Genomic DNA, 25,568 nt, shown 5'->3' on the forward strand with positions numbered 1-25,568 from the left:
CCTCTCTCCCCCACAAAAGCCGACATTAACCATTGGAGCGCCCAGCTTGTAGCCGGAGTTTACAGCAGCCGCTGACCTAAACTATTGCAGCCGGTCACTCGCCGTCCGAGAATCGTCAGGAACCGGGCTCTCGGCCGGGGAGAGGGGGGGGGGGGGACACGAAGGGAGAGGGGGGGGGGGGGACACGAAGGGAGAGGGGGGGGGGGGGACACGAAGGGAGAGGGGGGGGGTGAGAGGGGGGGGGGGGACACGAAGGGAGAGGGGGGGGGGGGGACACGAAGGGAGAGGGGGGGGGGGGACACGAAGGGAGAGGGGGGGGGGGGGACACGAAGGGAGAGGGGGGGGGGGGACACGAAGGAGAGGGGGGGGGGGGGACACGAAGGGAGAGGGGGGGGGGGGGGACACGAAGGGAGAGGGGGGGGGGGACACGAAGGGAGAGGGGGGGGGGGGACACGAAGGGAGAGGGGGGGGGGGGGACACGAAGGGAGAGGGGGGGGGGGGGACACGAAGGGAGAGGGGGGGGGGGGGACACGAAGGGAGAGGGGGGGGGGGACACGAAGGGAGAGGGGGGGGGGACACGAAGGGAGAGGGGGGGGGGGGGACACGAAGGGAGAGGGGGGGGGGGGACACGAAGGGAGAGGGGGGGGACACGAAGGGAGAGGGGGGGGGGGACACGAAGGGAGAGGGGGGGGGGGACACGAAGGGAGAGGGGGGGGGGACACGAAGGGAGAGAGGGGGGGGGGACACGAAGGGAGAGGGGGGGGGGGACACGAAGGGAGAGGGGGGGGGGGGACGAAGGGAGAGGGGGGGGGGGGGGACACGAAGGGAGAGGGGGGGGGGGACACGAAGGGAGAGGGGGGGGGGGGGGGACACGAAGGGAGAGGGGGGGGGGGACACGAAGGGAGAGGGGGGGGGGACACGAAGGGAGAGGGGGGGGGGACACGAAGGGAGAGGGGGGGGGGACACGAAGGGAGAGGGGGGGGGGACACGAAGGGAGAGGGGGGGGGACACGAAGGGAGAGGGGGGGGGGACACGAAGGGAGAGGGGGGGGGGACACGAAGGGAGAGGGGGGGGGGGAGACACGAAGGGAGAGGGGGGGGGACACGAAGGAGAGGGGGGGGACACGAAGGGAGAGGGGGGGGGGACACGAAGGGAGAGGGGGGGGGGACACGAAGGGAGAGGGGGGGGGGGGACACGAAGGGAGAGGGGGGGGGGACACGAAGGGAGAGGGGGGGGGGGGACACGAAGGAGAGAGGGGGGGGGGAGACACGAAGGAGAGGGGGGGGGGACACGAAGGGAGAGGGGGGGGGGACACGAAGGGAGAGGGGGGGGGACACGAAGGGAGAGGGGGGGGACACGAAGGGAGAGGGGGGGGACACGAAGGGAGAGGGGGGGGGACACGAAGGGAGAGGGGGGGGGACACGAAGGGAGAGGGGGGGGGACACGAAGGGAGAGGGGGACACCGGCCGCTCAGCACATCAACCGCCGTCAGACCAGTAGCCGGACTGGAGATGTCAGACGCGCCGCCCCCAACAGCGACCCGACCCCCCGATCCCGAGCCGATGGGGCAGAGGTTCTGCCGGGGGCTACTTTGCCCCCGTTCAGCTCGGCTTCTCCCTCGGGCTCCGCCGTTGGTTGCGGAGGAAGTTCTCCCCGCAGCCGGTAAGAGGCAGCGGTCCCGCTCGGCTCGGCAACAGGTTCCTCCCGTCACCACCTCACCGGCCCCCGCCGCCGCCGCCGCCTACTTACCGCCAGCCGCTCGTAAGCCTCGAGCGCCCGGAGCGCGGAGTCGGTCAGTTTGACGTGGTAGAGCGAGAGCCGCTGTCCCGAGTTCAGCTTCCCGCACGAGAGCCCGTAACGCCGCTCCTCACCCAGCGCCGCCATCTTACACTGAGCGCCCGCTCCCGCGCAGCGTCACAGCTCGAGCCCGGCGGGCCTGTCAGCTCGCGCGCGTCACCCGGGGCCGCGGGACCAGACTGTGCCCGGGGGGGGGAACAGCTCAACCTGTCAATCATTGCACCGGGACCGGGGCGGGAGGGAGGTAGTGCAACCTGTCACTCATTGCATTGAGAGAGGAGCGGGGGGGGGGGGGGGGTGAGGCAGTGCAACCTGTCACTTATTGCACCGGGACTAGAGGAAGGGGGGCAGTGCAACCTGTCACTCATTGCACCGAGATTTGGGGGAGGGGGAGCTCATCCTGTCACTAACTGCACCGGGGGGGGGGGGGGCGTGGAGAGGCAGTGCAACCTGTCTCTCATTGCATTGACTTGAGAGGGGGGTCAGTGCAACCTGTCACTTATTGCACCGGGACTAGAGGGAGGGGGCAGTGCAACCTGTCACTCATTGCACCCGGATCGGGGGGGGGGGGGGAACAGCTCAACCTGTCACTCATTGCACGGGGACTAGAGGTGGAGAGATCGGGGGGGGGGGGGGAAGCATCGCAGCCTGTCACTGAGTACACCGGGACTGGAGGTGCAAGGGTTGGAGGGAGGGGGAAGCAGCGTAGCCTGTCACCCAATGCACCGGGACTTGCGTGTAGCCCGGGGTGGGGGGTTAGTGCAACCTGTCACTCATTGCACTGGGACGAGAGATGCAGGGTGGGGGTAGCGCAGCCTGTCATTCAGTGCACGGGGACCTGTGCGGGCCATGGTGGGGGAGGGCAGTGCAATCTGTCACTCAGTGGACCGGGACTAGAGTTGGGAGGGGAGACAGCGCAGCTTGTCACTCAATGCACCGAGACTTGTGTGGCGGGGGGGAGGGGACAGTGCAACCTGTCACTCAATGCACCGAGACCAGAGTGTGCAAAGTGAGGGGTGGGCAGTGCAATCTGTCACTCAACATACCGGGACCTGAGGGTGCGGAGGGAGAGCAGCGCAACATGTCACTCAATGTACCGGGATCTGAGTGAGCAGTGCAACCTGTCACTCAATGCACCGGGACCTGAGGGGGAAGGCAATGCAACCTGTCACTCAATGCACTGGGACCAGAGTGTGCGGCGAGGAGGTGGGCAGCGCAACCTGTCAGTCAATGCACCAGGACCAGAGTATGCGCAGGGATATGAGGCACAGTGTTACCTGTCACTCAATGCCCTATGTAGACTGGGATTGGAAACACAAGTCTTCTCACCAATGCAGCGGGAACAGTGAGGGGGCATATCATGCAGAGGAGCAAGAGACACACAGCACTTGGTCAATCAGTGCACCAGGACGAGTGTGTGCACAGGGAGATGGGGCACACAATGCCCTATGATTCATTACACCAGGACAGACATTCACTGTGCTCTGCCACTGAGTGCCCTGTAAACACACAAGGAACAGCGTGCGCATGGGGACACAAAGCACCATGCAATGTACCCGGAACAGGTTGTGTACATAGCACCATATCACTCGACAACAACAACAATTTGCACTTATTTAGCACCTTTAACGTAGCAAAATGCCACAAGGCGCTTCACAGGAACGTTATCATCCAAATTTGACACCAAGCCGCATAAAGAGATATTTGGACAGGTGACCAAAAGCTTGGTCAAAGAGGTAGGTTTTAAGGACGGACTTAAAGGAGGAGTGAGAGGTTGAGAGATAGAGGCAGAAAGGTTTAGGGTGGGAATTCCAGAATTTAGGGCCTAGGCAGCTGAAGGCACAGCTGCCAGCGGTGGAGCGAAGGAAATCGGGGATGCGCAAGAGGCCAGAATTGGAGGAGCGCAGAGATCTCGGAGGGTGGAAGGGCTGGAGGAGGTCACAGAGATAAGGTATGGAGGGATTTGAACACGAGGATGAAAATTTGAAAATTGAAGCATTGTCAGCCAATGTATGTCAGCAAGTACAGGGGTGATGGGTGAACGGGACTTGGTGCGGGTTAGAATGCAGGCAGCAGAGTTTTGGTTAGGCTCAAGTTTGCGGAGGGTGGTAGATGGGAAGCCGGCCAGGAGAGCATTGGAATAGTCGAGTCTGGCGGTAACAAAGGCATGGATGAAGGTTTCAGCAGCAGATGGGCTGAGGCAGGGGCGGAGACGGGCAGTGTTACGGAGGTGGAAGTAGGCGGTCTTGGTGATGGAGACGATATGGGGTCGGAAGCTCATCTCAGGGTCAAATCGGAGGCCAAGGTTGCGAAGAGTTTGGTTCAGTCTCAGACAGTGGCCAGGGAGAGGGATGGAGTTGGTGGCTAGGGAACGGAATTCGTGGCGGTCTCCCAATATTTAATTGGAGGAAATCTTTGCTGATGTCGGACAAGCAGCGTGACAAATCAGAGGTAGTGGAGGGGTTGAGAGAGGTGGTGATGAGATAGAGCTGGGTGTCGTCAGGGTACATGTGGAACCTGATGTGTTTTCGGTTGATGTTGCCGAGGGGCAGCATGTAGATGAGAAATAGGAGGGGGGCAATGCACATGATGTGCGCACAGGGGCAGGGTGCATACAGCACTATGTCACTGAATGCAGTATGAACAGCGGACACATATTGTCCTTCACCCAATGCCCTGCACACAGGGACAAGGTACACAACACCCTGTCACTCAATGCACGATGTACAGTCTGCACAGGGATAAAGAACACACAGAATTCTGACACTCAGTGCACTAAAACCAAGGGATATATAGTGCCTTGTCACTTCGGTACAGTGAGTGCATGGGAGCTTAGCAGGAGGGACACAGTGCTCTGTAACTCAATGCATCTGGAATAATATGTGGGTAGAGTCAGGGGACATGCAGCATGCTGTCACCCAATGTATCAGGAACAGTGTGTACACAGGGACAAGGTACACAGTATTCTGTCACTCAATGCAATGGGAACACCGTGTGGAAAGGGACAGGGAGCAGATAGTGTTCTGTCACTCAATACACCAGAGCCCTTGTGTGCACAGGGACAGAGGGCTCCCAGTACTGTCATTCAATGCACCTGGATCACCATGACATTTCTGCAGCTACACCCTCATCTCCACCTTTGATGCCCTTGTTCCCATTAAAACCATTACTCTCTCTCACCCTGGTCGCTCCCCCCGGTATGGCTCTCATCTCAGCTCCCTTAAGTCCAAGGGACGCAGACTTGAACGTTTTTGGCGGATAACTGGTTCAGCCATTCATCGCCAGATCTGGCTGGACCACATAAAGCACTATTGGGTCCTGCTCTCCTCTGCCAAAACTGCTCACTATTCCAGGATCATCCTGGAATGCAAAGATAACCACCAGCTTCTCTTCTACATTACAAACCATCTTCTTAAACCCCTCTCCTCTGCTGCCTCCACCCTCACCTTCACCAACAAGTGCAAGATTGAGACCATCCATTCAGCTGCCTCTGCCACTTTCCTTCCTTCCCCTAGCCCACCAAGTCAAACTTCCCCTATGGTTCCCCCCTGGGAGGAGAAACCATTAGTTACATTGGTAGGATTGAAATCAAGTGAAGGCCATGCTCTGAAGGTGGACCACAGAGAAGAGACAGTGGCGATGGATGGAGTGGTCAAATATGGTCCAGAGGTCAAAGAAGACAAAGAGCAATAACACACCCTGGTTACAGTCCTGAAGGATGTTGGTAACTTTACCAGCATGGTTTCGGCACTGTGGGTAGGGTGGAACCTCATGCCCTCTCCGAGCTCATCTTGACCATGAGATCCACCACCTGCTCCCTCAATCCTATTCCCACGCCCAACTTCCCTTCCTGGCCCCCATGTTAGCTGATACTGTTAATGGTTACTCTCCTCGGGTACTGTCCCCCTCCTCTTCAAATATGCTGTCATCACCCCCCTCCTCAAAAAACCCACCTTGAGCCCTCCGTCCTTGCAAACTACCGCTCCATCTTCAACCTCCCTTTCCTCTCCAAAGTCCTTGAACGTGTTGTCGCCTCCCAAATCCGTGCCAATCTTTCCCACAACTCCATGTTTGAATCCCACCAATCAGGTTTCCGCCCCTGCCACAGCACTGTAACAGCCCTTCTCAAAATCACAAATGATATCCTATGTAACTGCGACTGTGGTAAACTATCCCTCCTCATCCTTCTTGACCTGTCTGCAGCCTTTGACACGGTTGACTGCACCATCCTCCTCCAACGCCTCTCCTCTGTCGTCCAGCTGGGTGCTTCTGCATTCGCCTAGTTCCATTCTTATCTATCCAGTCGTTGCCAGAGAATCTCCTGCAATGGCTTCTCTTCCCGCTCCCGTACTGTTACCTCTGGAGTCCCCCAAGGATCTATTCTGACCCCTCCTTTTTCTCATCTACATGCTGCCCCTTGGCAACATCATCAGAAAACACAACTTCAGGTTTCACATGTATGCTGACAACACCTAGCTCTACCTCACCATCACCTCCCTCGACCCCTCCACTGGCTCTGATTTGTCACACTAGCAAAAATTTCCTCCAAATAAATATTGGGAAGACCAAAGTCATTGTCTTCGGTCCCCGCCATAAACTCCGTTCCCTAGCCACCAACTTATCCCTCTTCCTGGCCACTGTCTGAGGCTGAACCAGACCGTTCGCAACCTCAGTGTCCTATTTGACCCTGAGATGAGCTACTGGCCACATATCAGCTCCATCAAGGCCGCTTACTTCCACCCCCGTAACATCGTCCGTCTCCGCCCCTGCCTCAGCTCATCTGCTGCTGAAACCCTCAACTATGCCTTTTCTTAGACTCGACTATTCCAATGCTCCCCTGGCCGGCCTCCAATCTTCCACCCTCCATAAACTTAAGCTCATCCAAAACTCTGCTGCCGGAATCATAACTTGCACCAAGTCCCGTTCACTCATCGTCCCTGTGCTCGCTGACCTACATTGGCTCCCGGTCCGGGAACGCCTCGATTTTAAAATTCTCATCCTTGTTTTCAAATCCCTCCAAGGCCTCAGCCCTCCCTACCTCTGTAAACTCCTCTAGCCCTACAACCCTCTGAGGTCTCTGCGCTCCTCCAATTCTTGCCTATTACGCATCTCCGATTTTAACTGCTCCACCATTGGCGGCCGTGCCTTCAGCTGCTAGGCCCTAAGCTCTGAGGTACCCTCCCTAAACCTCTCTGCCTCCCTACTTCTCTCTCCTCCTTTAAGGCGCTCCTTAATACCTACCGCTTTGGTCAACTGTCCTAATATCTCCTTATGTGGCTCGGTGTCAAATTTTGTTTGAAAATTGCTCCTGTGAAGCGCCTTGGGACATTTTACTACGTTTAAGGTGCTTTATAAATGCAAATTGTTGTTGTTGTTATTGGATCAGGGTATACATAGTGCCCTGTCTCTCACTGCATTGGGAACACGGGGCAGGGAGTAGTGCCCTGTTAATCAGTGTACTAGAAACAGTGTGTGCACGGGGACAGGGGGTATACAGTGCCTTGACATTCATTGCATCGGGAACAGTGTATGTATGGAGATAAGAGACGCACACTACCCTGTCACTCTGCACCAAAACAGTATGTGCTTGGGGATGGGAACATGGAGCGGTATGTCATTCAGTGCAGGAAACATACAGCGCTCTGTTACTCAATGCATTGGGACCACTGTGTGCAGGGAACACGTGCACTAGGAAGAATGAGTGCACAAAAAAGGGAATGCACTGTGCCATGTCATCCGATACAGTGGGAGCAGTGTGTGCACAAGGAGAGGGTATCCTGCGCATCGAGAACATCATGTAATTTAGGAGAGGAGACCCACAGTGCCCTGTCATCCAATGCACCTGCAATAATGTGTACATGGGGAGAAATGACACTGCACCCTGTCATCATTGCACTGTGTGCACCACAGGAGGGGTTGTACAGTTCTCTATCAGCCAATGCACTGTGTACACAGCGAGAAGGGACACACAGCGTCCTGTCATCCAATGCACCAAGAACAGTGTACATACATAGAGAAGGTGTATGCAGTGCCCTGACATTCAATGCAGTGTACATAGGGAGAGGGGACATGCAACAGCCCATCACCTAGTACACCAAGAATAGCTTATACACAGAGAGAGGGGACACATGGCATCTGGTCACTCAATGTACTAATAAAGATGTGTCCACGAGAGGAGATGCTCACTGCAATGACAAAAACATGCCTAGGGAGAAAGAGGGATAGTGGACTAACATCCAGTGCACTGTGTGCCCAGGAAGAAGGAACACACACGGAGAGATCATCCATTGCTCTAGAAACAGTATGTAAACAGGAAAAGGCGTCATACAGGACCGCAGCACTTAATGGGGGTGAATTTCCGCGGGGGTTCTCCTGCTTGTCTGCCATAACTTCAGCCTGAAGAGCTGTAGAAACCCTGGAGAAACAGCCGTTTTCCCAGTGTTTCCATGGTTCTTCTGCTGAAGTTAACAATGGACCATCAGGAGAATCCCCACACAAATTCACCCCCAATGTATTTATGGGGACAGGGACATCGAACAGTTCGTCAGCTAATACACTGTGCCATCCTGAGTATGCACCTTGTTGGTTTCACAGGAAGAAGGTACACACAATGCTATTCTAGCTAATAATTACAAAACAGTACGTAGAAAGAGAGAAAAAACATGCCACAATATCATGTTATATTTTGGTGTAACGCTTGCAACTCCATTGAGAAAAGTACATAGGCAGAGATGTATGAGAACTTGGACTGATATGAATGATAAGGATTGATATGTTGAGATTCCCATCGTAAGTACAGAATCAAGTTAAAGGTAGATATGATCACGTCACACAATTAGAAGTAGATTTTAAAATCTTATATAAGGGAGTTTATGTGAAGTGTAGACTTGGATCATATCAGAAGATGACGTAAGTTCTTAATTCTCTCACCATAATGTAAACTGTTTACATATGTTGTTAGATAGGTTAATTTTAAAAAATGTGACACAACAATAAAGTGCTGCCAGAGACAACTATAACTGGTATAAAAGCTTCAGAATCATGACATTGAGAATAAAGATTTGGAGCCTAGGGTATTAATTGGCAAGGCAAATTCTCATAGTGTAAGATATGCTTCAGGAACTGAAGGTCAACTTTACATTTAACATTGTACAAAAGAGAGAAAGAGAGTTCTCGGCAACAATCCATAAATAGATTGGGGGTGAATTTGTGTGGGGATTCTCCTGATGGTCCATTGTTAACTTCAGCAGAAGAACCATGCAGAAAGTAGCATGCAAATCTTTATAAAAATATCCTACGCAAATTTTGAATTGACACCCCAGCATTATTCTGGAGTGTAAGGATAATCTCAAACCTCTCTTCTTGACAACATTTTGCATCTCAGAGATTGACTAACCATTCAATTGCCTCATGCTCCTCCCCCAGCCCCGAATTTATATAATTCTGTAGTATCTTCCCCATCTCCTCCCAGTCTTCATCAAGCTCATATCTCTATGCATCCTCAACCCCATCTCGATCCAACTCCTTACCACAACAATTCTTCCTTGGCCCAATGCTTGTCAACATTGTCAAGGAGTCCCTTCCCTTAGACTTTGTTCGCCTGCCCTTTAAAATTGCTGCAATCACCCCCTTTGCCAAAAAGTCCGTCCTTGACCCTTCTGTCCTCTCCAGTTCCTACTTCATCTTTGACCTCCTTTTCCTCCCAAAGTTGCCGAGTGTGTTATTGCCACCCATTCTGGTTCCACCCTACCCACAGTGCCGAAACCATGCTGGTAAAGTTACCAACATCCTTCAGGACTGTAACCAGGGTGTGTTATTGCTCTTTGTCTTCTTTGACCTCTGGACCATATTTGACCACTCCATCCATCGCCACTGTCTCTTCTCTGTGGTCCACCTTCAGAGCATGGCCTTCACTTGATTTCAATCCTACCAATGTAACTAATGGTTTCTCCTCCCACCCTCGACCAGCCACCTCCGGTGCCCCAAGGGTCCAAACTGGGTCCCCTTCTATTCCTTGTCTGCATGTTGCCCCTCAATGGCATCACCAGTAGACATGGAGTCAGATTTCATATGTATAAATGTAAGGAGTCGCACAAGTACTCTAGGGACTGCTGCTTACATGGCTCCTGAAGTTATCACTAGAGCAAAGGGTGAAGGGCATGGGCGAGCAGCAGACGTTTGGAGTCTTGGGTGTGTCCTTGTGGAAATGGTCACTGGCAAGGTGAGATATGTCGAATGTTAATAGGCAAAGGAAATAGCAGGAGTAGGTCATACGGCCCCTCGCGCCTGCTTCGCCATTCAGTAAGATCATGGCTGATCATCTACATCAACTCCATTTTCCTGCTCTATCCCCATATCCCTCGATTCCCTTAGTGTTGAAAAATCTATCGATCTCAATCTTGAATATGCTCAACGACTAAGCATCCATAGCCCTCTGGGGTAGAGAATTCCAAACATTCACAACCCTCTGAGTGAAGAAATTTTTCCTCATCTCGGTCCTAAGGTGGTAAAGAAGGCATATGGGATACTTGCCTTTATTAGCCGAGGCATAGAATATAAGAGCAAGGAGGTTATGATGGAGCTGTATAAAACACTGGTTAGGCCACAGCTGGAGTACTGTGTGCAGTTCTGGTCGCCACACTACAGGAAGGATGTGATCGCTTTGGAGAGGGTGCAGAGAAGATTCACCAGGATGTTACCAGGGCTGGAGCGCTTCAGCTATGAAGAGAGACTGGGAAGATTGGGTTTGTTTTCCTTGGAGCAGAGGAGGCTGAGGGGGGACATGATTGAGGTGTACAAAATTATGAGGGGCACAGATAGGATGGATACTAAGGAGCTTTTTCCCTTCGTTGAGGGTTCTATAACAAGGGGACATAGATTCAAGGTAAAAGGCGGGAGGTTTAGAGGGGATTTGAGAAAGAACTTTTTCACCCAGAGGGTGGTTGGAGTCTGGAACTCACTGTCTGAAAGGGTTGTGGAGGCAGGAACCCTCACAACATTCAAGAAGCATTTGGATGAGCACTTGAAATGCCATAGCATACAAGGCTACGGACCAAATGCTGGAATATGGGATTAGAGTAGACAGGGCTGATGGCCGGCGCGGACACGCTGGGCCGAAGGGCCTCTATCCGTGCTGTATAACTCTATGACTCTATGACTCTAACTCCAGGTTATAGTCCAACAGCTTTATTTGAAATCACAAGCTTTCGGAGCTTTGCTCCTTCGTCAGGTGAAGTGAAGAGATGCATATAGGCACAGCATATATAGTCAGAGAACAATGCCTGGTGATTACAGATAATCTTTCTAACTGCCCTTTATCACACCTCGGCAGAGAGATAATCACAGCAATCAAAGGAGTGAATGGTGTTCAAACAGGTTAGTCAGGGAAACATTACATCCAAGAATACTGAGGTGGGGTCACAAGGGGTCAAATGTAGCAGATGCTAGGGTTTGATTTAAAAACAGATAACTTTTTTTTGCTGGAAATCGCAGCAGGTCCGGCCGCATCTGTGTATGGAGAACAAGCCAACTACGACTTGAGTCTGGATGACTCTACGTCAGGTGGGGTTACATGTAGCGTGACATGAACCCAAGATCCCGGTTGAGGCCATCCTCATGGGTGCGGAACTTGGCTATCAATTTCTGCTCAACGATTTTGCTTTGTCGTGTGTCTCGAAGGCCGCCTTTGAGAACGCTTACCCAAAGATCGGAGGCTGAATGTCCTTGACTGCTGAAGTGTTCCCTGACTGGGAGGGAACCCTCCTGCCTGCCGATTGTTGTGCGGTGTCCGTTTATCCGTTGTCGCAGTGTCTGCATGGTCTCGCCAATGTACCATGCTCCAGGGCATCCTTTCCTGCAACGTATAAGGTAGACAACGTTGGCCGAGTCGCAGGAGTATGAACCATGTACCTGGTGGGTGGTGTCCTCTCGTGTGATGGTGGTATCTGTGTCGATGATCTGGCATGTCTTGCAGAGGTTGCCGTGGCAGGGTTGTGTGGTGTCGTGGTCGCTGTTCTCCTGAAAGCTGGGTAATTTGCTGCGAATGATGGTCTGTTTGAGGTTAGGTGGCTGTTTGAAGGCGAGTAGTGGAGGCGTGGGGATGGCCTTAGCGAGGTGTTCGTCATCATCAATGACATGTTGAAGGCTGCGAAGAATATGGTGTAGTTTCTCCGCTCCGGGGAAGTACTGGACGCGAAGGGTACTCTGTTGGTTGTGTCCCGTGTTTGTCTTCTGAGGAGGTCTATGCGATTTTTCGCTGTGGCCCGTCGGAATTGTCGATCGACGAGTCGAGCGTCATATCCCGTTCTTACGAGGGCGTCTTTCAGCGTCTGTAGGTGTCCATCGCGTTCCTCCTCGTCTGAGCAGATCCTGTGTATTCGCAGGGCCTGTCCATAGGGGATGGCCTCTTTGACGTGGTTAGGGTGGAAGCTGGAAAAGTGGAGCATCATGAGGTTGTCCGTGGGCTTGCGGTAGAGTGAAGTGCTGAGGTGCCCGTCTTTGATGGAGATTTGTGTGTCCAAGAATGAAACCGATTCTGAGGAGTAGTCCATGGTGAGTCTAATGGTGGGATGGAACTTGTTGATGTTATCAACCGGGATCTTGGGTTCATGTCACGCTACATGTAATCCCACCTGACGTAGAGTCATCCAGACTCAAGTTGTAGTTAGCTTGTTCTCCATACACAGATGCGGCCAGACCTGCTGCGATTTCCAGCAAAAAAAAAGTTATCTGTTTTTAATACAAACCCCAGCATCTGCTACATTTGACCCCTTGTGACCCCACCTCAGTATTCTTGGACGTAATGTTTCCCTGACTAACCTGTTTAAACATCATTCACTCCTTTGATTGCTGTGATTATCTCTCTGCCGAGGTGTGATAAAGGGCAGTTAGAAAGATTATGTGTAATCATCAGGCATTGTTCTCTGACTATATATGCTGTGCCTATATGCATCTCTTCACTTCACCTGACGAAGGAGCAAAGCTCCGAAAGCTTGTGATTTCAAATAAAGCTGTTGGACTATAACCTGGTGTTGTGCGACTCCTTACATTTGTCCACCCCAGTCCATCACCAGCATCTCCACATCATTCATATGTATACTGCTGCCACCCTACACTCTAACTGTAACTCTCATCCACCATTCCTAACTCCATGGCTACCATTGTGCTGTCTCACTGCTTCTCAACTTGTGATGAGCCAGAACCTCCTCCAATTCATCAGCAAGACAGAAGCCATGCTGTTTGCCTCTTGATCTTGCCAAAACCTCTTTCCTCCCAACTGCTCACTCAGGACAAACTCAAAGATGTGCAACTTCAATGTGCTATTTCACCCTGAGCTGTGCTTGAAATCCCATTCACTATCCATCACCAAGACCATCAATTTCCATCTGTGCATCATTGCAGGTCTGTTCTCACCTCACTCCCACCAATACTGAAATCCTTATCACCTCCAGGCTCAACTTTTCCAAAATTCTTCTTGCCAGCCTCCCATATTCCATTGTACATAAAATCCAATTGTCCCAAACTCCACTGCCTACAGCCTAACCAACATTAATTCCAACTTACCTATCACTCCTATACTCACCAACCTCCATTGGCTCCCAATCTTTCAACACATTGAATTCAATACCATCATCCTCATTTACAAATCTCTCCATGGTATTTAGCACACTACCTCTGCAATCTGCATCAGCCTCATGTGCCAGTGGGTGTCTTCCGTTTTTCTAACTCTAGAGTAAAGCATGTACATAAAAGCAAATATATTTGGGTATCAACTGACATACTTACACTGTACTTACTAATCTCTAGCCACTGCAACAATATTGAAATTATTGTATAAAGTGCATCAGTGATATCAACCAAGAAACAGATGCTAGGTACACTGTACAATATAATCAAACAATTGGCATTGTACACCCAATAACTCAGTGTTGCAAAGGCCTAATTATATTAACAGGTAATGGACACTACACTGTAAACAAAAAATACTCAATGACTTTAAATTATATGCCCAGAATATTCAATAACATTTAACCAGTAATGGTCATTACACTGTAGAGTTCTCATTCAGGCTATTTACATGATATGTTTAAATATCAATGTAATTAACAATTTATTTTCAGGTACACACTGTTGCAGAATTTGTGAAACCTTCGCAACTCTATTGAAATGTTTCTTCACTGTTTCCTTCTAGATTGTTAACATGCAGTTTTGGAGAATGCCTTTTTTAATCCAAATTTTAATCAATTTGACTTGTTGAAAGTCATAAGAAATGTGGTTGTTATTTATCGAAGTTTGACAACATTTCAAATAATATATTGATGTAGCTGTTCGTGAAGCCCAAAGTCAGCAAGCATGTCAAATTATTTAACGGGGAACTTTGGAATCGGGGTTAAATAAAATGAATGATACATACTTGCGCCTATACAAGTCATGTGAATTGTTTTCATTCTTTCAATTGTTTCTATTATAATTAAATTTATATGACTGTGTTTTAATGAGGACAGAAAAACAGGGAAGAAAAGCCAGCGATCAGTCTGTGAAGAGACCAAATACATTGCTGTGGAGTGCATATAACACATCCACTTAACTGAAATGCATTTTCACAGGGCTTCATGGGGGAAAGGGAGCAGAGTCCTCATAATTATCGGAATCAATAGAGGTGTGGTTGTGCAATGGTTATGTTAGTGGACTAGCAATCCAGAGGCCTGCATTAAATCCAGAAGTACCTCACCATGGCAGTTTTTGAGAATTTGAATTCAGTTTTAAAAATCTGGAAATAAAAATCTGTTATCAGTAAAAGTGACTAAGAAACAGTCGGATTGTTGTAAAACTCAGCTGGTTCACTAATGTTCTTTAGGGAAGGAAACCTGCTGACCTTACCTGGTCTGGCCTATATGTGACTCCAGTCCCACACCAACGTGATTGACTCTTAATCAAAAGCAAAATACTCTTGATGCTGGAAATCTGAAATAAAAACAGAAAATGCTGGAAAAGCTCAGCAACTGAGGCAGCATCTGCGGAGAAAGAAACAGAGTTAACGTTTCAGGTCGAAGACCTTTTATAACTGCCATCTGAAGTGGCCCAGCAAGCCACTCAGTTGTACCAAACCACTTCCCGCAGCGGTTGAAGATGAAAGCCCACCACCACCTGTTCAGGGCAACTAAGGATGGGCAATAAATGTGGCCTTTCCAGAGATGCCCACATCCTGAGAATGAATTTTTAAAAAATGAATTGTATCTGATTTTTCAATAGGCATAATTCTTGCACCTGCCCTCATACAAGATTCCTTTAATATATTTCAAAATTTCCAGCAAATAATGTATCCCTTATCTGGGATTTTCAAACATTGATAAAAAATCAATGAAAACTTTGGCAGGCAAATATTAACATTCAATAGTGTTAAATAAATAGTCTAATTACCACTACAAGAAATAACATCATACTGGAACAGACTACATCAATCAGTAATATTAAAAATGATAATAAGTATGATCATACACAAAGCACTCACCAAATGGATAATTGTCACACCACTGGATATCCACGCTGTGTATTTGACATGAACATCATTAAAACAGCTAGACTCAGGATCATGTGATTGCAGTCTAAAACTTAAAAGACTGTGTCGCCCATAAATTGCTGACAGTGATGTCAAATACACTGCACAAATATTCAGTGGTGTGACGTTTATTGATTTAATGAGCACCCTGTGCAACCATGTGGTATTTATCAGGTTTAATAGCACTGAGGCAATCTGCCCCAGTATGGTCTGATTCCCAGACTACTGTTAATTTATCTATTTACAGCTCAATTGCATATGGGTTTCTTAGCAGCTCACACAGTGTTAATTTAAAACATTTGCATTTGTAATATGCCTTCAGCTGTCTAGATCCTAAATTCTGGAATCCCCTCCCTAAACCTCTCCATCTCTCTTTCCTCCTTTAAGACCCTCCTTAAAACTTACCTCTTTGTCCTAATGTCCCCTTCTTTGGCTTAGTGTCAATTTTTGTCTGATTACACTCTTGTGAAACACCTTGGGACGTTTTACTATGTTAAAGGTGCTATATAAATGCAAGTTGTTTTTGAATCAAATCAGGTAATTTAAATATTACCATTTTGAGAAGTATGCAGTCAGTATTAACATGAGGTACATAAACTGAAGCATGCAACTATACAGTATGTTCTTTGGAAAAAATGAGTTAAACATGAAGATTGCGACAGTTTCACATTGAACAGATTTGTTTATTTGTTGCTTTCTCCACTCTATCAACCGGTAACACCCAATCAGTTGACTCTTACTATAGCAACTTGTCTTCAGTGTAACAGTTGTCCAATTGGTGGGACAGTTATTCTTTAGCAAGGAGGTCTCTTTAGTGAGTTCGATGGACGGGTCATTGAACATAAGAGTTTCACCAACATTAAAACTTGCAATATTTGTAACAGAACATAATTCTAAACACAGAAATTGGCTCCAGATATCACAATATACACTGAATAAATGTCCTTGACATGGCACATTACCTTCAGGATCAATTTGCTTCCCAAGATGAAATTTACTCAAAGCAGCCATGTGACATAGCACATTGAGGCACTACCACAGAATAATAAGATGTAGATTTACAACTAAATAACCTGACTGGATCATCAGGCAGAGTTGCTGAGCAAAAGCAAGAAAATTCCCTACAGAGAATTTCCTTACACATTTGTGAAGCCGCTATAGAGGTTTTTTAAAATTCATTCTTGGAATGCGTTGCTGGCAAGGCCGGCATTTATTGCCCATCCATAGTTATCCTTGAGTAGGTGGTGGTGGGCCTTCTTCTTGAACCGCTGCAGTCCGTATGGTGAAGGTGCTCCCACAATGCTGTTAGATAGAGTCCTGAGAAAAAGCCCTCTGTCTACCCTGTGTGTGGTACAGGGGAACCAGAGCGAGTGACTAGAAAGGAAAGAACTGTCAGTGAGCATTACATTGTACACAAAGTATGCCTTTATTAACAAGACAACCCAGGGCAGAGTGCACTAAAACCAGGACAGTTTCTGTAGTGAAATAGGAGACACAGAGTTGTCAATCTCTAGCAGTGTTTAAGTCTGGAACAGAACCTGTGCATTCAGACTCTACCAAGATGTATCAGAGAGAATGTGGGCAGTCTGAATTTTAATTTATAGGGAACATCTGTCCACTTGCTAACTAATTAAGTTGTAGTCAACCAAAGAATCTACAAATGAATATATTTTAATATGGGTGCCCACAGTTGCAATGATTGACGATAGTGTTTACTCGCAACAATAAACGCTGAAACAGGAATACAGGTATTGACTAGTGTAGTATTTAACAACCAAAACACCAATCAATTATTAAATATATTCTTTTGCAAGGTGCTGAACATTACGATTGGTGCACATTCATTTTGTCTACAATGATTCCAGACCTGTAACACGTTTTGTAGGAATCAGTAATACTTAAATGTAGGAGTTCTCTTTTTTTAAATGTATTCTTTTTCTTGACAATTTTGCGCAATTTAAATTCACTTAATTTTGAATGACCCACTTTAAACAAGAGAAGAGCTGACCCCACTGTGACAGAGCTTCCATACCTTCCAGCAAATTCCATCTCATTCAATAATTTACTGATTCCTACGCCACTCTCATGTTCTGTGATTTAATTTTTTTCCCGCTCATTTGTTGCTTTAACTGGACTTGCTATGCTGTAGAACATTTGATTTTAATTTAATTTTTTTCTTTGTTTTTACCTGATTACCTCTGTTTTTTCCTGTTTTGTGTGTCTTTTCCTTTAACGTATAACATTTTTCTGTGTCCATATCAATTATCTTCCCTCAATCATCTGTGTTCCTTTTCCCCACAAATTCTAAACATATATATAAATATATTTTCTCTTGAATACTTTCCGTTGTCAAAAATGGCTCTTTAAACTTAAACGTGTTGGATGACGTATGTAAATTATTTGCATAAATGACTAGGATATGGTAAGTTTGTCAAATATGTAGAAAAGACTAATATAAGGAGAGCAGTAAGAAGAAAGAACTTGCATTTATGTAGCACCTGTCACACCCCAAAGCATTTTACTCCCAATGAATTATTTTGAAGTGTAGTCATTGTTGTTTCATAGGAAGCAAAGCAGCCAAATTGCACACATCAAGGTCCCAACATAGCAATGAGATAAATGATCAGTTAATCTGTTTTTGGCAGTAGGGGTTCAGGGTTAGATGTTGGCCAAGACAACTACCCTGCTCTTTCTCAAGGAGTGCCATGGGATCTTTTAAATCCACCTGAACAGGTCGGAGGAGTCTGAGTTTAACATCTCATCTGAAAGACAGCACCCCTGATAATGCAGCACTCCCTCAGTACTACAAGTGTCAGTCTAGATTATGTGCTCAAGTTCCTGGAGTGGAGCTTGAACCCATGACCTTCTGATTTAGAGGTTTATATGCTACTAACTAGGTCAAGCTATCACAGCAGATGCTTTTGGTGATTTAGATTGGTTATGCAATGGGGATGATAAAAAACAATGAAATTTAATACTGACCAACTTAAAGTGTTGCATATTGAGTGAAAAAAAATGAGTGACAGGTATAAAATGAAGGGACTAAAATAGCAGAGAAGATTAAGAAAATTATCTGGGAGTAACTCGGTACTTTCAACATTTAGACAATGTGGCAAGAAGCAATTAGGAAAGCAAATAAAATGTTGGAATGCAAAGTCAGAACAGCAGAGTACAAGTCTACAGAGGTTATGCTAAGGTTGCATAATGCATTGGTCAGATCACATTTGGAGTACAGTGTACCACTTTGGTCATCATACTTTAAAACACCGTGCATGCATTGCAGACAGTGCAGGGAAGAGTATCAAGAGAGCCTAAGAGCAAAGACGATGAGTCTTGTGAAAAGATTAGAGATGTTTAAGCTTAACAGTCTAGAAAGAGGAAGACTAAGGGATAACTTCATTGAGTACACAAAGTATTAAATGATATGGATACAATGGGGTAGAAATTGGTCCCTGTAAAACAGCACAAAAGGACCAATTTTGAGAAGCAAGGATACCGGAAAAACATCCAACCCAAAATCGGGTGGAGCCTCGGGCCTGCTCCTACCAGTGGCCGCCACCAACAAAGTAAGTGAATAATTTAAAAAAATATTTCTTTTCAGCCTCCCGGCTCCACAGTACTTCCACTGGCCGCGATCAATGCCCTTCCTTCAGTCCTTCCCCTCCCCATGGGCTTCTGATAGCGAGGCAGGCGTCCCTAAATTGCATGCTTCCCTTGAGCGAGCTACCTGTGGAATATTGTGGATAGCTCACTGAAACCAACAGCGCACTGTTCAGTAGCAGTAAGTAAAGCTAACTGTACCTTGCGAAAAGGATAAAGTACAATTCCCAGGAGGTGATAATGAGTCTGGACCAGGCACCGAACTGGCCACACTTGGAGCATTGTGTACAATTCTGGTCACCATACCACAGCAAAGATATCCATTGGAGGCTATCCAGAACAGGGAAACCAAGATAATATCTAGCTTAAGGTATCTGAGCTATGAGGAGAGGTTGAAGATCCTGGGATTGTTTGTTCTGGAGAGGAGAAGGCTCAGGGGAGATATTCATTAAAGTAGCCAAGATTCTTAAAAGATTAGAAAAATTGAATTCCTATAATGTGCTCAAGGTTGCCACAAAAAGAAAGAAATAGACTTGCATTTATAAAGCTCATTTGACAACCGTAGGATGTCCCAAAGCACTTTACAGCCAATGAAGTACTTTTGAAGTGTAGTCACTGTTGTGATGTAGGAAATGCAGCAGCCAATTTGCGCACAAACAGCAATGTGATAATGACCAGATCACTTGTTTTAGTGATGTTAGTTGAGGGATAAATATTGGCCAGGATATCAGGGAGAACTCCCCTGCTTTTCTTCGAAATAGTACTATAGGATCTTTTACGTCCACCTAAGAGAGCAGATGGGGCCTCGGTTTAATGTCTCAACCAAAGTAAAATAGGGATAACGGGCTCAAACTTAGAAGAGAGAAGATACACAGATGATTTATATTTAATTATCTTACAAGTATAGTAGGGAGCATTTATAGGAACATAGGAACAGGAGTAGGCCATTCAGCCCCTCGTGCCTGCTCCGCCATTTGATAAGATCATGGCTGATCTGTGATCTTTGGAATAGACTACTCAGTGAGGCAGTAGAGAGAGATAGTCTGGAATAACTTAAGATAGAATTGCATAGGTATTTGAGGCAGTGGGTGATTGAGAGGGATTAGTGTTTGGGGACTTCTAGGCGGACTGAAACCTTTTCCTATCTTGTATCTTCATACGTTCACATGTGTAGACAGGGATGTGTCTTGACTGCATGCGGGGGACTGGTATAAACTTTGAGTTGTCACTATCAGAAATGCAGTAAATGTTCAAAAATAGATACATCAACAATCAGAAAAGGAGACACAAGGGAGCAAGGACAGAAATAGAAAATAGAGACAAGGGGTGAAAGTGAAGTAGAAAAGCATAGATGACTGAAAAATGGCACCATAAATCAATTAATCTGATTGCGTGAATTGCTGTTAAATGTCAGACACCTAGCATTTCAAGATTTTGGTGATCATATTTGCCTATCTATTTCATTTATTTAAAATGTAATGGGAAATTTTCACTCACTCATCTGTGTTTTTTTGTGTGTGCTGTGTCAGAATACCAATAATCTGACTTCCTGATTCTGAACAACCACAGCGTAGATTGCATACACACCAACCGAAAACTAGCAAAAGATAAGCAACAACTTCACAAAAGCTGGCACAGGCTCAGAAAAGCTGACAGCTCAAAAAGCAGCCCTGAACGTAGGCCCGATGACATGTAAAAACAGGCGATTGCACTAAAAGTGCAGCGTGACATGGGCAGGTCACAATTTAAGACAGGAGTACCAGATATTTGATCACTTTTATTTCTGGTGCACAAAACCAGAGTTTGCGGCAATGGTGAATTTAGAAATTACTGAAGGGGAATGTGAATGCTAATGGTGAGGGGTTTTGTTTCTCGAGGATCCGGGGAATGCAGCCCTCTCAGAAGGTTTTTGTTCTTTGACTCTTTATTTGGTGCATTTCTGGCATTTTGGACCTTGCTTTAATTCTGCTTTGTGAGCCAAAAATAATTTCTCCAGAAGGACGACAGATATTTTTAACATGAAAATATCAGTCATTGTACAGACATCAATACAGGGTAAAGTTTAAATAAACAGCTGATCTGATTGGTTCCTATTGACTACCCCCATCCCCTGATTTTTCTTGTGAAAGGCCAACACCTGGATTGAAAAGCTGATGTCAGCTTTTAATAAGCTGAAGATTGGCATGTATGAGGTTATGATATTTCACTTTGGCTTTTGCTGATTAAGAATCAAAAATTATCGGGAGAAGATAAAACTGAAAGTACAGACTATTGGCTATTGTTAAATTTTGTTAGGGGGACTAAACTGTGGGCACCATCTCAAAGAACTGTCCATTTAATTTGCCATTGTAAGGAGCAGGTATTTCCGATTTGTAATGTGACGTTGCACAGTGTTTTGGTCCATTTGGACTTTATAATTGTCCCAACAAAAATCCCTGAGCACACAGCACTACCCTCAACATGCCAATTCGAAAAACATCCATTTACTCATGGGCTTTGATTCTTGGCCCCTGGCTATCAATATGGCTACATTCATTTTAATACTACGTGCCTTAATTTTCATAACAGGGCTCTTATGTGGTGTGTTAACTAATGCCATCTGCTGATCCATTCTACAATATTCACATGCAACCACAGGAACTGTGAGGTCTGAGACAGAGATTGGTATGCATACTATGTGGTGGAGGGAAAGCCCAGATAAGTCCGTTAAAGTACCTGGGGCTGATATGAAGTAGCCTGAGGATGTCCATGGAGCTCAAGGATTGAACTTGCAGGTTAAGGTTGCTGAAGGACCCTGGGGGTAATTTTCACCTTCATCGCTTGGGTGGTAAACTGGCGGGGCGGTTTAATCGTAGGCATATCGTAGGTAGAATAGCCATATAAGCATCTTTACACATTATACTAATTCTGTGGTAGTTGTAGGGGTTAGTAAGGATGAGGCCAGTGGCTGAAGGTTGTGACAGGCAAGACTTGATAATAGTCTGTATGAAGAGAGGGAAAGGAATGTTAACCAACGGGCATGGTGCCAAATAGTCTGCTATTGGAAAGGGAGTGTAAGGCATAAATAGAGCTAGTTGTGGAATATATCAGGAAGAGATAAGAAAGCGAAGGCTATGTCTGTCAGATGCAGTTACTCATATAGAAAGAACAATGAACAGAGATCGATGGTATTGCGCAGACATGCTGAGGGAATGACACTCGAATTGGTGGCTCGTAGGCAAATTGTACTCACGCATTCACTAGAAGTAGGGACATGCTGGTGTAATGGCTTCATATTAGGGAAACGTAATCAACCCTATAAAGATAGAGTGCACCTAGGTTCCTGAGGGACTTCTACCTATTCTTGTTTAGGCTAGCGTGAGCTGTCTAGACGACTTGACTTGCAAGACTCGATGAGTCCGTTGTACGTGAGTTACTTTGGGTATCAGTGTCATAGGCACTACATGTGATGGGTTGTATTAATGATTTGATGAATAAAGAATATTAATAAGGTGACCAAGACCGCCTACTTCCACCTCTGTAACATCACCTGTCTCTGCCCCTGCCGCAGCTCATCTGCTGCTGAAACCCTCATTCATGCCTTTGTTACATCTAGACTTGACTATTCCAATGCTCTCCTGGCCGGCCTCCCACCTTCCACCCTCCATAAACTTGAGCTCATTCAAAACTCTGCTGCCCATATCCTAACTCGCACCAAGTCCCGTTCACCCATCATCCCTGGTTCCCGGTCCGGGAACACCTTGATTTTAAAATTCTCATCCTTGTTTTCAAATCCCTCCTTGGCCTCGCCCCTCCCTATCTCTGTCACCTCCTCCAGCCCTACAACCCTCCGATATCTCTGCACTCCTTCAATTCTTGCCTCTTGTGCATCCCTGATTTTAATTGGTGGCTGTGCCTTCAGCTGCCTGGGCCCTAAGCTCTGGAATTCTCTCCCTAAACCTTTCCGCCTCTCTACCTCTCTCTCCTCCTTTAAGGTGCTCCTTAAAACCTACCTCTTTGACCAAGCTTTTGGTCACCTGTCCTAGAATCTCCTTATATGGCTCAGTGTCAAATTTTGTTTGATAATCGCTCCTGTGAAACACCTTGGGACATTTTACTAGGTTAAAGGCACAATATAAATGCAACTTGTTGTTGTTTGCTCAGTATTTCCGAGTCCTTGAACTTGTATTAAGGACAAGGATAAAGGACTATCCTATAAACCCAACAAACAGATTGCTCCCCCATTACAGAATCCATCTGATTTTCATTTCCTCAAGCAGTGAAGGTGAAGTTCCCAACGGTCTAGTAGTAAGCCAAAGACCTAAATATGGGGATATCTATTGGCCTGGAGCCAGGCTGGGATAATAGGGTGCATTACGATAGATTAAGTTAGGAAGAAACTGTCTGTACAGACCTGTTCCTTTTTGTAAATAAAACCTTTTCTTTTTTTCACTTGACATCTGACTGTTCTCGGACGACCCAAACTGTGTGGGTGATACTGGCCAATTACAATTTCACTAATTTTCCCATTCTTTTAATTTTTCCATGCTATCTGCCTGCATGGTCCCCCTGGACAGCCCATTCCACAAGTTCGCCACTCTCTGCGTGCCCATCTTTCCTCCTTTAAACATGAGCCCATATCCCCCGATAACCCAAGTGGATGGATCATGGACCTGCTTCACTCGATGAAGCTCTGGAGGAAAGCAGTTACAATGCAACTAAGAAAAAGGGAATGAAAATCTGAAGATCATGCAATACAAAAATATCTGCATATGATCATAAAATGCTGAACTTCTGAAGTGTGAGATTGGCTACTTATAAGTTTGTTGTAATATATTTTTGACAATCTACTACATTGCACAATATGTAAAATGTTCATCTTGCCTTAAGAGTACAGACACAGTTATTTCATGGTTTACTGACACACAGTATTTATGCTGCTCCATGTTTGCTCCTTCCAGCCTTGTGCCGATGCTAATCCATTGCTTTATAAGTTATTTTGTTCTCTGAATTCTCTCAGTCTCCAAGGTTACTTGATTGTGAGCAAGGCTGACTGATGCAGCTTTGGGAATGATGAAAACAGTAAAGTTGAGTTGCTGAAATAAAAAAACAGAAAATGCTGGAGAATCTCAGAAAGCCAGGCAGCATCTGTGGAGAAAGAAACAGAGTTAACGTTTCAGGTCGAAGACCTTTTGTCAGAACTAACCTGGAACGCTAACTCTGTTTCTTTCTCCACAGATGCTGCCTGACTTGCTGAGCTTCTCCAGCATTTCTGTTTTTATTTCAGTTTTCCAGCATCTGCAGTATTTTGCTTTTGAAAGTTGAGTTGCTAGAGGCTGTTGATTCTCTGGTTTCCCTAATTGCTCGTTCTCACGCAGGAAGACATCAATGAAACTAGTCAATCCTAGGTCATCCTCTGGACTGTTGTCCAGGATCTCTTTCGAACTTCTGAAAGGCTTGACTCTTGTCAGGAGGAAAGCCCCTGCCTACCTCATTCCAGCTTTACATTGTCCTCCTGGGCTTTACTCTGTTTTCTGTTTTCTTTAGTGCCGTTTGTCATGTAAAATGTTTTAATTATACAAACAACGCGATTAGAGCAAAGTAGTGTTGAAGCAGATCATTCTATTAGGAAATGAAAAATTATTTATTTTTAAAGAAAAATACAAAGTAAACAGTTAATTTGGTTTTTTCTCTCTGGAAGCTATCACAACTTGGGAGATTTTCTCTGTACACTGTGAATTATCAATATGTAAATCCATTTAAAAAGAGCGGGTTTAGAATTTCAGCACACATAACACATGGAGGAAACCTTCCCCAATCGAGTGTCTTTTTGTGGAAAGCGCTTGGAGATTCCATCTATTAGATACATGTTGCAGATCTCAGGCTAAGCAAGATGGACTGAGTTGAGTTAATGTGAACATACGAACATACGTATGTTCATATGTTCACATTAACTCAACTCAGTCCATAGGCATCAAAGGTGTCACATACGTATGTTTGTATGTGACACCTTTGATGCCTTAAACCCCAATATATCATCTAACACAGAAATGTGTGCCATGTTAGATAAAGAGGGGACATGAGCACCCTGCAACCAGGAGGTGACAAAGTTGAATACCTGAGCTGCCTGCCATGCTTTTGTTCCACAGCTGTGGAAGTGTTATCAGTGGGACTTCAAGTGGAACTCTGAGCGATAATGAATTGTCTGTCTGTGATACATTAACTACAAATATTTTGCTGAAATTGTTATTAGATGCTGCAGCCTGGATTGCTTAGATGGGTCAAGCCACAAAAATATAATCTTTAGAACTAATCTTCTCTCCATTTCACATTCAAGCCACATGTCTTTCAAATGGAATTAGCAGAAGCCAGAGGACTGTGATTAGTAATGAAAATAGCAAATTGTGCAGTGAACAGACAGCAACCGATCTCGTAGCTCCAGGTACTACAGTGAAAACTGAGCCATGAAATCGTACCATGCAACCACATGCTAAACATGTCAGCTGTGGCTCAGTGGTAGCACTAGCACCTCTGAGTCAGAAGGTTGTTGGCTTCAAGTCCCACTCCACAGACTTGTGCATGCAAGCTAGGCTGACACTCCAGTGCAGTACTGAGAGAGTGCTGCACTGTCGGA

General features: G+C 46.6%; 1 protein-coding gene across 2 annotated transcripts in view; it reads right to left on the bottom strand.

The window, feature by feature from the left end:
- LOC137301875 (novel protein similar to elongation factor RNA polymerase II (ell)) overlaps positions 1–1,922 on the bottom strand; it is an 82,190-nt gene extending 80,268 nt beyond the window's left edge. For both annotated transcript variants that reach the window (XM_067971580.1, XM_067971581.1), the window contains exon 1: positions 1,750–1,922. In XM_067971580.1, the coding sequence (XP_067827681.1) occupies positions 1,750–1,884 (135 nt within the window). In that variant the 5' untranslated portion in view covers positions 1,885–1,922. The remainder of the gene's footprint in view (positions 1–1,749) is intronic.
- Positions 1,923–25,568: the final 23,646 nt, after the last annotated feature.

This window comes from Heptranchias perlo, chromosome 34 (genome assembly GCF_035084215.1).
Source record: "Heptranchias perlo isolate sHepPer1 chromosome 34, sHepPer1.hap1, whole genome shotgun sequence".
Classification (NCBI taxonomy): Eukaryota; Metazoa; Chordata; class Chondrichthyes; order Hexanchiformes; family Hexanchidae; genus Heptranchias; species Heptranchias perlo.